At 45.9% G+C, this 12476-nt stretch overlaps 1 protein-coding gene across 2 annotated transcripts in view; it reads left to right on the top strand.

Annotated features, from left to right (window-relative positions):
* PTDSS1 (phosphatidylserine synthase 1) overlaps positions 1 to 10187 on the top strand; it is a 71229-nt gene extending 61042 nt beyond the window's left edge. For both annotated transcript variants that reach the window (XM_073679642.1, XM_073679643.1), the window contains 4 exons: positions 1085 to 1184; positions 2046 to 2114; positions 6486 to 6552; positions 7389 to 10187. In XM_073679642.1, the coding sequence (XP_073535743.1) occupies positions 1085 to 1184; positions 2046 to 2114; positions 6486 to 6552; positions 7389 to 7477 (325 nt within the window). In that variant the 3' untranslated portion in view covers positions 7478 to 10187. The remainder of the gene's footprint in view (positions 1 to 1084; positions 1185 to 2045; positions 2115 to 6485; positions 6553 to 7388) is intronic.
* Positions 10188 to 12476: the final 2289 nt, after the last annotated feature.

Raw genomic sequence — 12476 nt, 5'->3', positions numbered from 1 at the left:
CCATATATACCCAAACCACGATGGACCTTAATAAGGAGGGAGTCCGCTACTAAGATACCGATGGGCTATCCTTAGGACAGGTCACCGGTGTCAGATTGGTGGGGGTCCGACTCCCGGCTCCCCCACTGATCAGCTGTCTGTAGGGGCGGACAAATGTAGATTGTCTATGGAGCTGGTAAAGCTCCACACCTTTACACTTTGTAGTGAATTATCTCCGTAGCAGACAACTCCTATAGAGTCAGTGGGTTCTGTCCGGATTCGCCAGTTTGTATCTGAACACGGGTCCAGAAAAGTTTTGGATATAACAAAAGCTGTGACACCAGTGCGATCCCAACCAAGGCTAGGACATCAGTGGTAAGAGCCATCACCTGCCAACACGTAAGAGCCATCATCTGCCAACGCTCAAAGCTTCGGGAAGGAAGAATCTACTGAGAGTCTCACGGAAGAAAGAGCAAAGTGGTGTCCATGCTCCATAAGTGAGTTGGGGTAATGTTCTGGGAGAAGAGGACAACCCAATAGGGACATCTTACCTTCAGCCCAGTGTGGCCGTGCGAGACTGAGACATTGTTCTGCTTCTTTGGGAGCTCAAACTTGTCATCATCTAAGGTCCCATGGACTCCACCTGGGGATAGAAGAACCGGCAATGTGTATGACCTATTAGGGCAAGCGGACCTCACAGAAGAGGGTCTCCCCTCCGGGACCACGTGTTATGAGGTAGAGCGTAGTGATGCCTACCTACCACCAGAGCTGGAGTGCACTCAAGCAGTAGACGCTGGATATATACGTAAATGGCAATATTAAAAATAATTATTTTGCTCTCTGTTTGCTTGAGGTTTATGAGCGGCCAATCAAATTGAAGGGGTTGTCACTGTAATGTCCTCCACTCATTGTCACCAAGTTGGAAATAGGGGGCAGAACTGGTTAAAAACCACTTCTGCCTTCTGGTTCCAAAATCTGGAGCACGGTTCTGAGATGTTGGTCATTAAGAGGTTATTATATTAGGGCAATATCTATTAATGAAGAGACGACAATGAACTTTCCATGTACAATGTCCTCCTGACTCAACCTTTTGTAATTTTTACAGAGCAATTGCCTTCCTAGAAGCCATCGTGTGTATTAAGTTTGGGCAGGACCTGTTCTCCAAGACCCATCTGCTGTACGTGGTGCTGTGGCTCCTGTGTGTGGTAGGTCATCTGATGTGTATGAAATGGCAGATAATTCTACTAAATAATACACTTTATGGCTTAGACGTGCCCAAAGGCCGGGATACGGCGCCCCTCTGGTCGTCCTGGCAGCCCCACTACAGTATCGGTCACAAGACAGAAAGGGAGCGTCCCCCTCTTCTGTAACACATCGTGACGGGGGCTGGCTCTCTCATTATAGTAGCCAAGCCAGCCCCCTTGTGTCACAGCTGATGGGGCCTCGTGCCATACATGTCATGGTGCAGAGGGCATTGATTTTCTGCATTGGTCAGGTGTGTAGATGACAACTGCAGTGAGTAAACCGAGACCGTCTTGGAGCCCAGAGCGGCAATATCGACTGCGGCAGCTATGCTACTATACAATGCTTTATCACTGTTCTCTCACCTGGGTGGAAAATGCAGTTTAAACAAATGCCTGAATTTCTGCTTTTTTTGTCATTTCGTTTCCCCAAAAAATAGAAGAAAAAAATGCTGAAAAAGTTTAAAACTTTCAAAAAAGCAAAAAACAGCTTTATGGAAGGATTGGAAACAGAATAATCTTGGCAGAAAGGAGTTAAACACAAGGAGTTCTAGATCCGTCCTTGTTACGTGCTCCCCGTCCTCTGCTGACCCATCCTGTGAAATTGTCTGGCTTTGCCGCAGCTGCCTGGCACTGGTCCTTCACTGCTGGTTTCCAGTAATGTTTTCTCGTCCTCGGGACATAACGTGATCTTAGCCTCCATTTCCCACTTCTCCTCTTCCGGTGTCTCTAGATACAATGGATTGGTGAATGTATGAAATTGCTTTGGCTATTGTTGTGTCGCTATTGTGGATACTGAATGTGTTTTCTTGATGTCCATTGCAGGCGATTACAACGTTCCTCTGCCTCTATGGGATGGTGTGGTACGCCGATCACTGTGGACAAAGACAGAAGGTAGAGATGGCCTGGCAGAAGGTTATATCAGCTGGAGATCCTCTTTAACCCATTTACCCTTGATAACATAATCATATGTTATGGGGAGGCTGGAAGTATATGGACAGATACAGGCTGTGCTATACAGCCAGCACCTACCTCCTGACATCAGCGACCAGAGCTAGCTCCGATCACTGTTGTTTTATTATTTAAAGGGGTAGTCCACTACTTAGACAACCCATTCATAAATGCTGTAGTCCCCCGTGTAAAGTAAAGCAAAAAAAAAACTGTACCCTCCTTCCTCACCAGCGCCGAGTCTTGTGATGATCGCGGGACATTGTTACGCCACGTTAGCACTGCAACCAATCAGCGTCCACTGATTCGCTCACACTTCCATTGGACATCCGAGTTTTGTCGGAGGGAAGTGTAAGCACTACAGCCCATTAGTGGTTGCTGATTGGTTGCAGCATATCAGTATGGCGTAACAATGCAAGCATCACAAGACCTAGTGCCAAAATCACTGGAACTGTGCCAGTAGAGGGGAAAAACAAAGGTTTTTTTTATGTGTTTTGTTTAGTTTTTTTTTTTTTTTTTTTTCAGGTGGGTTGTTTTTTTGTTTTGTTTTTTTTTGTAGTCAAAAATTACAATACAAAGTGATCAAAACATTGTATGTACCACATAATTGTATCAATAAAAATTACAGCTCGTCCCACAGATAACGGAAAAATAAAGTTACGGGTCTCAAAAGATGCGAAATTAGCCACATTTTTATTTTTACAAAGTTAAAAAATGCAAGTTTGGCCTCGCTGAAGAATCAAGTCAGTGGACTTGAAGTGAACTAAAAAAAAAACAACGTTGGAAGGGCATTTTATTTGTTTTCACCATTTCACCTGATTTGGAATTTTATTCCTGATATTTTTCAGTACTTTATGCAGTAAAATTAATGTGTCCTTTAAATCTACAACTTGACCTGCAAAACAAAACAAGCCCTCGTACGGTTATGTGGATGGAGACATTTTACAAAGAATAGTTATGGGAGGGAAAAAATAGGAAAAGGCAAAAAGAAAAATTTGGCTCCAACAGGATGGGGTTCACTGGGAGTCCTGATGAGATGGATGGGGTTCACTGGGAGTCCTGATGAGATGGATGGGGTTCACCGGGAGTCCTGATGAGATGGATGGGTTTACTGGGAGTCCTGATGAAATGGGGTTCACTGGGAGTTCTGATGAGATGGATGGGGTTCACTGGGAGTCCTGATGAGATGGATGGGGTTCACTGGGAGTCCTGATGAGATGGATGGGGTTCACTGGGAGTCCTGATGAGATGGGGTTCACTGGGAGTCCTGATGAGATGGATGGGGTTCACTGGGAGTCTTGGTGAGATGGATGGGGTTCACCGGGAGTCTTGATGAGATGGATGGGGTTCACCGGGAGTCCTGATGAGATGGATGGGTTCTCTGGGAGTCCTGATGAGATGGATGGGGTTCACTGCGAGTCCTGATGAGATGGATGGGGTTCACTGGGAGTCCTGATGAGATGGATGGGGTTCACTGGGAGTCCTGGTGAGATGGATGGGGTTCACTGGGAGTCCTGATGAGATGGATGGGGTTCACTGGGAGTCCTGATGAGATGGATGGGGTTCACTGGGAGTCCTGATGAGATGGATGGGGTTCACTGGGAGTCCTGATGAGATGGATGGGGTTCACTGGGAGTCCTGATGAGATGGATGGGGTTCACTGGGAGTCCTGATGAGATGGATGGGGTTCACTGGGAGTCCTGATGAGATGGATGGGGTTCACTGGGAGTCCTGATGAGATGGATGGGGTTCACTGGGAGTCCTGATGAGATGGATGGGGTTCACTGGGAGTCCTGATGAGATGGATGGGGTTCACTGGGAGTCCTGATGAGATGGATGGGGTTCACTGGGAGTCCTGGTGAGATGGATGGGGTTCACTGGGAGTCCTGGTGAGATGGATGGGGTTCACTGGGAGTCCTGGTGAGATGGATGGGGTTCACCGGGAGTCCTGATGAGATGGATGGGGTTCACCGGGAGTCCTGATGAGATGGATGGGTTCTCTGGGAGTCCTGATGAGATGGATGGGTTCACCGGGAGTCCTGATGAGATGGATGGGGTTCACTGCGAGTCCTGATGAGATGGATGGGGTTCACTGCGAGTCCTGATGAGATGGATGGGGTTCACTGCGAGTCCTGATGAGATGGATGGGGTTCACTGCGAGTCCTGATGAGATGGATGGGGTTCACTGGGAGTCCTGATGAGATGGATGGGGTTCACTGGGAGTCCTGGTGAGATGGATGGGGTTCACTGGGAGTCCTGATGAGATGGATGGGGTTCACTGGGAGTCCTGATGAGATGGATGGGGTTCACTGGGAGTCCTGATGAGATGGATGGGGTTCACTGGGAGTCCTGGTGAGATGGATGGGGTTCACTGGGAGTCCTGGTGAGATGGATGGGGTTCACTGGGAGTCCTGGTGAGATGGATGGGGTTCACCGGGAGTCCTGATGAGATGGATGGGGTTCACCGGGAATCCTGATGAGATGGATGGGGTTCACCGGGAGTCCTGGTGAGATGGATGGGGTTCACCGGGAGTCCTGGTGAGATGGATGGGGTTCACTGGGAGTCCTGGTGAGATGGATGGGGTTCACCGGGAGTCCTGGTGAGATGGATGGGGTTCACCGGGAGTCCTGATGAGATGGATGGGGTTCACCGGGAGTCCTGATGAGATGGATGGGGTTCACCGGGAGTCCTGATGAGATGGATGGGTTCACCGGGAGTCCTGATGAGATGGATGGGTTCACCGGGAGTCCTGATGAGATGGATGGGGTTCACCGGGAGTCCTGATGAGATGGATGGGGTTCACTGCGAGTCCTGATGAGATGGATGGGGTTCACTGCGAGTCCTGATGAGATGGATGGGGTTCACTGCGAGTCCTGATGAGATGGATGGGGTTCACTGCGAGTCCTGATGAGATGGATGGTGTTCACTGGGAGTCCTGATGAGATGGATGGGGTTCACTGGGAGTCCTGATGAGATGGATGGGGTTCACTGGGAGTCCTGATGAGATGGATGGGGTTCACTGGGAGTCCTGATGAGATGGATGGGGTCCACTGGGAGTCCTGATGAGATGGATGGGGTCCACTGGGAGTCCTGATGAGATGGATGGGGTTCACTGGGAGTCCTGATGAGATGGATGGGGTTCACTGGGAGTCCTGATGAGATGGATGGGGTTCACTGGGAGTCCTGGTGAGATGGATGGGGTTCACTGGGAGTCCTGGTGAGATGGATGGGGTTCACCGGGAGTCCTGATGAGATGGATGGGGTTCACCGGGAGTCCTGGTGAAATGGATGGGGTTCACTGGGAGTCCTGGTGAAATGGATGGGGTTCACTGGGAGTCCTGGTGAGATGGATGGGGTTCACTGGGAGTCCTGATGAGATGGATGGGGTTCACTGCGAGTCCTGATGAGATGGATGGGGTCCACTGGGAGTCCTGATGAGATGGATGGTGTCCACTGGGAGTCCTGATGAGATGGATGGGGTCCACTGGGAGTCCTGATGAGATGGATGGGGTCCACTGGGAGTCCTGATGAGATGGATGGGGTTCACTGGGAGTCCTGATGAGATGGATGGGGTCCACTGGGAGTCCTGATGAGATGGATGGGGTCCACTGGGAGTCCTGATGAGATGGATGGGGTTCACTGGGAGTCCTGATGAGATGGATGGGGTTCACTGGGAGTCCTGATGAGATGGATGGGGTTCACTGGGAGTCCTGGTGAGATGGATGGGGTTCACTGGGAGTCCTGGTGAGATGGATGGGGTTCACCGGGAGTCCTGATGAGATGGATGGGGTTCACCGGGAGTCCTGGTGAAATGGATGGGGTTCACTGGGAGTCCTGGTGAAATGGATGGGGTTCACTGGGAGTCCTGGTGAGATGGATGGGGTTCACTGGGAGTCCTGATGAGATGGATGGGGTCCACTGGGAGTCCTGATGAGATGGATGGGGTCCACTGGGAGTCCTGATGAGATGGATGGGGTTCACTGGGAGTCCTGATGAGATGGATGGGGTCCACTGGGAGTCCTGATGAGATGGATGGGGTCCACTGGGAGTCCTGATGAGATGGATGGGGTCCACTGGGAGTCCTGATGAGATGGATGGGGTTCACTGGGAGTCCTGATGAGATGGATGGGGTCCACTGGGAGTCCTGATGAGATGGATGGGGTTCACTGGGAGTCCTGATGAGTTATTCTAGCTCATGGGTCATCCGGGGCCAAGTCCAGAGCGGTCGATGGGAACCAAAGGACTTGTGGACGTCCCCTATACTCTGTTTTGGCTTCTCTCTCTGACATTTCCCTTATGTTCTTTATTCTTTCCAGAGCTTTTCTGAGTGTGAGGACAGCACGTATAACACCGATGTTCCCTGGCATCACATAGAGAAGACGGGTAAGTGATATTTAACAATGTCTCTATCACTTGCCAGAAAATATAATACAGGTTGCTTTAAATGGGTCCATAAACATACATGAAAAAGTAATAATGAAGATTCTAAAGGTTTTTTTTTTATTATTATTATTATTTTGGAGCCCTTTTCATTTCCCCTAACTGCAATAGAAAAAAACTAACAAAAAAAAATGGTGCATTGTTTCCCCTACCCAGGTCCTGCGCTGAGTGTCCGCAGCTGCTTCCGATGTCTGCAGCTTTGACGTGACATTGATACCACTGCAGCCAATCAGTGAGCTCAGCTGCTCTGTCCGCGTTGACTGCATCAGCCACTCAGAGCCGCTGAGCCCACTGATCGGTTGCAGTGCTACCAAAGTGGCGTAAAAGCTGCAGACAATAACAGACACCAGGAGCAGTCGCGGACACTTAGAGCTGGACCTGGGAAGGGTAAGTCTTGCCATTTTTTCTGTTTTAAAACAAACTGCATCTAGAGAACAGGAATTTTCCTAAACCAGGAAACCAGGTTGAAATAACTACCTAAGGTAACAATAGACCGGGCGTCGGTGTCGTTTTGGAAGGTGAATAAAATAGTGGTGAATAGTAATTATACTACAATAGAATAATGTCTGATTCCATGATGCCTGTATGCCCTTGTGTCACTTACATGAGGTGTTGTTTCTGTGCCACTAGATGGCGCCACAGACCCAACCTAAGACTTTTCTTTCTATAATTTGCAGCAGTTTTCGATTTTTCGCCCAGTTTTCGGCTGTCGCCTGTGACCAGTCCACACATTTCCTTCCTTTTTGTGAATATCCGCACTGTAATTCCTTTTTTAACAGATGTTCCAGTGAGACACAATGAAGGCACCACGACGTCCAGGAGAAAGAATCGCAGGGGGAAAGTCACCAATGGCGTCGGAAAGAAGTAACCGTGAGACTGAAGGCAAAACTTTCCTACCGGTCCGCGGGCTGAAGCTGCTGACGATAACCTCTGAGTACTCCGGTCATCCATTCACAGAGCATGAAGAAGGACGGACTGGTCATCAGCAAGGCTGCGACTCCGGGGGGCTCAGGACCCCAAGTGACTGTGAATTTCCAAACCATTCACCTTTTCTTGCCATTCTGACCCTGCTGTCCTCTTCTCCCCTGGCGGTCGGTCTCCAGCCTGGCCAGCGGCGGCCCCATCTCCGTGCTGCCCGGCGGGGACGATCCGTTCGCTCTCTGACTTGCAGACCTTTTGTGATGCGCTGCTTATTTTTGACATTTCTTTCTGCCCCTCGGCGGCTTTGATTCCCGCCGGTGCTTCCCATATATTTTACCGTATAGTGTGATCTTACCAATGATTTAGCTGCTTTTTTTTAGTAATTTTTACATGCCGGCTCTGAGACAAGTCCAGCACAAATGTCCTGCTTGTAATCTATGTGAATTAAGGATTTATTTTTTAGGGACCACCTAAGATTATGCTGCCATGACTCCATTGCTATGTGTCCAGACTGCAGACCACACCACTTCTGCATTGCGTTACTCCTCACCTCCATATTTATAGGTGCAAAACTCTGTCCTGATTATCCTGATATATCATTATAACGATCAGAGATCTGCTCCAAAAGCTCCACTTCCCCCAGTATAGACTAATTTAAGAGTAACATGGTCACTACCTGCAGTCACCACTAGAGGGAGCTCACTGCAAACAGGGCTGTGTTCGCTTTTAACCCCTTCCCGCTCTCAGCACTGTGTTAGTGCAGTGTTTGTGTATGGAGCCAGCTCAGGAGCAGATCCCACTCCATATACAGGGCAGGTGTCGGCCGCGTTATACAGCTGCCACCTGCCTCTAATAGCAGCGACTGGAGCTTGCTCCGATTGTTGCTTTTTAACCATTTAAATGCAGATGTCAATTGCTAACAGCAGCATTTAAACGTCTCGATCCCGGTAAGGACACTTTACTAATCGCAATGGCATCGCTTATTTTCCACTTATGCAAACATGTGGAAGCGGATGGGGTACCATGATAGCTGGCGGGCTGTTCCTCTTGTGAAGATTTCATAGGGGAACTAATAGTAGTGTTTAAAAAAATATATACAAAAAAATGTAGAAAATGTAGTACATTCCCCTTACAACTAACATATACATGTGTGTAGTTATATATATATATATATATATATATATATATATATATATATATATATATATATATATATATATATATATATATATATATATATATATATATATATATATATATATATATGTGTGTTTGTGTATATATGTGTGTGTGTATATATATATATCTCTTTATAGATAGGTAGATAATATACGTGTGATTGTTGGTCGCTACATTTCCACAGAAAAACGTTCCAAAATGTAATCAAAACTTTGTGTCTGCCCCAAAATGACAAAAAAGAAACTAAAAAAAAAATATTGGTCACAGAATATATTTTTCTTTCTTTTTTTTTTTTTTTTTTTTTTTTTTTTTTAACATATTTGTAATGTTTTATTACACACTTAAAATAATAATAATAAAAAAGTAAAAAAAAAAAATTATATATATACATACATACATATATATATATATATATATATATATATATATATATATATATATATATATATATATATATATATATATATATATATATATATATATATATATATATATATATATAAATATGAGATATAAATTTTCGCTATGTCGTTAATCGTACTGACTTGAAGGAGTTTAGTCTAGTCGTTACGTGACCCCCGCTCCCGGCAGAATCCTGACAGCGTGCAGTGCGCGAGCTGAGAGAATTCACAAGTCTGCAGTTACATAGAGTGTCTGCAGTCTTGAACTATAAGCCTGGACCACACCTTTAGGCCTCAAAAATATGTCGGAATTGTGTTTTTATTTTTGACCGCACTTGGAATTGTTTTCCATTTTCAGTATATGGTAAAATGAATGGTTTCACTAAAAGCTACACTTCGTCCAATAAATCCTTGCACAACTATATCTACAAAATTAAAAAAAAAAAGTTATGTTTTTTGGAAGAAAAGAAGTAAAAAACAAAAGCGCAAAAAATAAAAAATCTAGATGGGGGTTAATGCGTGCAGTGAGAGCCCTCTAGTGGCGGCTGCAGGAATCTTTTAGATTTGATCTCTGCAGTGGATTTGGAGCTTCTGTATCAGGAGAAACAGCTCTGGCCAGTAATAATGTAGATTAAGGAATTATTCAGGACAGATTTTCTTACCTTTCTAGATAAATGGCGTTCAATATCGGACTTGAAGTCCTGATAGTCTGTGGACTGCAGAAGCCAATGTTTCCACAGTGTCCGGCGTCTGACCGCCGAGGAGGCCAAACCTCATCCCATAGTATTAAGTGTCTCTATTTCAATCAGTCACTTGTCTGTTTACAGCTCACGTCTGTTTTGTCTTGGATATTAATACATTTCTGCTCGCTCAAGCAATAGCGTATTCTCCATCTCCAGAGAACAGGCTGGTGGGAGAAATCCTGATTCAGTTGCCAAAACGCGTTCCAGAAGCGGCCGTACAATCCCGGCTATTACAGTCATCACACGGCTGGAGTGTGTAGCAGCTGCTGTATGTCGGCCTCCATCCGTGGACTAAACTTGGAGGTACAGAATAAACTGTTGTTAAAAAAAAGTGCGTCTGTCCCGTCATTCCCCCTGCACCTTGGGCTTCGTTCATACATTCGTTTTTCATGTACAGTCGTGGCCCAAAGTTTTGACACTGACACAAATTCTGGTTTTCACAAAGTTTCAGTTTCTTTTAGTCAGAAGTTTTTGCACTTTTACTGATTTAAATCAAGTTTATACCAATTCTCAAAACTTTTAGTGTTGTCCCTTATTTCTGAAGATTTCCGCCCCTCGTGCTGGCGGCTGGATATCCGCTTATCCTGACTGATGACCGACCATTCTTGTCTAATCAGGGCTTGGAGTTTATCATCATTTCTGTGGTTTGGCTTGTCCTCCTGCTTTTTTGAGGATTGTCCACAAGTTCTCAATGGGATTGAGATCTGGGGAGTTTCTAACCATGGACTCAGAATTTCATCGAGCCACTTAGTTGTCTTTTTTGCCCTGTGACTTGGTCTCCATCATGCTGGAGAAAGCATTGGTTATCTCCAAATTTCTCCTGGATCGTTAGGAGTAGTGGCTCTTGGAGGATGTTTAGATCCTATTCTCAATTCCTATCAGTGTTCTTAGGAAAAATTGTGAGTGAGCCCCCTCCATGGATGAGAAGCCACCACACATGAATGGTGTCGGGATGCTTTACTGTTGGCATAACAGGACTCATGGTATTGGTCACCTTTTCATCTCCGGACAATCATTATTCCAGATGTCCCAAACAGTCTGAAGTCATCAAAGAAAATAAGTTTGCATGAAGTACAGAGAATGGAGTGCAGAGGACTGGGGGAAAGTTTTTTTTCTCTGATGAAGCCCCCTTCAGACTGTTTAGGACACCTAGAAGAATGAATCTCCAGAGAAGAAAAGGTGAGGGCTACCATGAGACCTGTGTCATGCCAACAGTAAAGCCTCCTGAGACCATTCATAGGTCGGAGTTTTCTCATCCCTGGAGGGGGCTCACTCACAATTTTGCCTAAGAACACTGCCAGGAATAAAGATTGCGATCTAAACCTCCTCCAAGAGCAACGTCTCCCAACGATCCAGGAGGAATTTGCTGATGAACAATGCCTTCCCAGCATGATGGAGACCATGTCACAAGGTAAAAGTGAATACGAAGTGGCTCTGTGAACAAGACATTGAACTTTTGGGTCCTTGGCTAGGAAACTTCCCAGATTTCAATCCCATTGAGAACCTGTGGTCAAACCTCAAAAGGCAGTGGACAATCGAAAAACACAGAAATTGTGATAAACTCCAAGCATTGATTAGACAAGAATGGGCGGTCATCAGTCAGGATTTGGCCCAGAAGTTGATATCCAGCTGCCAGAACGGAGGACAGAAGTCTTCAAAAATAAGGGTCAACACCGAAAATATTGACTCTTTTACATAAACTTGATGTATTTGTCCAAAGTGTAAAAACTTATGAAATTCTGAGAATTGCGCTTCAATAACCACAGAAACATCCGACTGAAACATCTAAACCATGAGGAAGAAAACTTTGTGAAAACCCCTTTTTTTGTTGTGTGGGGTTTTTGTGGGGGTTTCCTGACTTCCCAACAGGATATTGAGTGGTGACATTAAAGCTGCTTCTGAGTTTTAATATCCAGGTCTAAGCTTTAATATTCAAGCCGCAGTCATTTAAAATCATGAATTTGTCATCGGAAGCGAAAAGGTTAAACGAATCGCTATTCTGAAATGACTATGATACTCGGTTATGAATAGTGTGACATGCGGGTGGCTCTCCGCATCAGAACTTTCCACCCTTCCTGCAATCATTTTCCTACAAGAAGAGCAGACTCCGCACATAAGGTGATGATCTGACAAGATCTTAATATGTGTAGACATAAGATCTTACCCTCATGTCCCGGGTGCCATGATGAAGCGTCGGCTGATGAGCCCTTTGCGCTGATCCGGAAGGTCCCAGAATGCTGATTCTGCCATCGTCAGTGATGGGGAAGAAGTCAGAGGATCTTTCCATTCTCAGGAAGATGTTATTGGGATGAGCGGATTTTATACACACAGAGAACAAAGTAATAAGAAAAGAGGACGGTTCCTCTAATCAGTATTGTGCTTCGGGGGTACGGCAGCCGGAACCAATGCTGAGCGTCCTAGGCAGTCCCATGTAACACCGTTTAATAAAATGCATTAACCTCAGAGCAACCCGGTATTGTTTTATTAAGGTAACTGGAAATCAAGTATGTGCTTAAAGTTATTAGAAAAGTATATGAGCTATCACAACAGTCTCTTAACTTTTTGGAAGTACAACGGACATGGATTTTGCCCCTAGTGGTCCACCGAAGTTCACGGAGATCAG

The sequence above is a fragment of the Phyllobates terribilis genome, unplaced genomic scaffold (genome assembly GCF_046119375.1).
Source record: "Phyllobates terribilis strain yellow unplaced genomic scaffold, ASM4611937v1 Scaffold_4__5_contigs__length_816908805, whole genome shotgun sequence".
Taxonomy (NCBI): Eukaryota; Metazoa; Chordata; class Amphibia; order Anura; family Dendrobatidae; genus Phyllobates; species Phyllobates terribilis.
The sequence above is the reverse complement of the archived record's forward strand: the minus strand, read 5'-3'. Positions and strand labels throughout refer to the sequence as shown.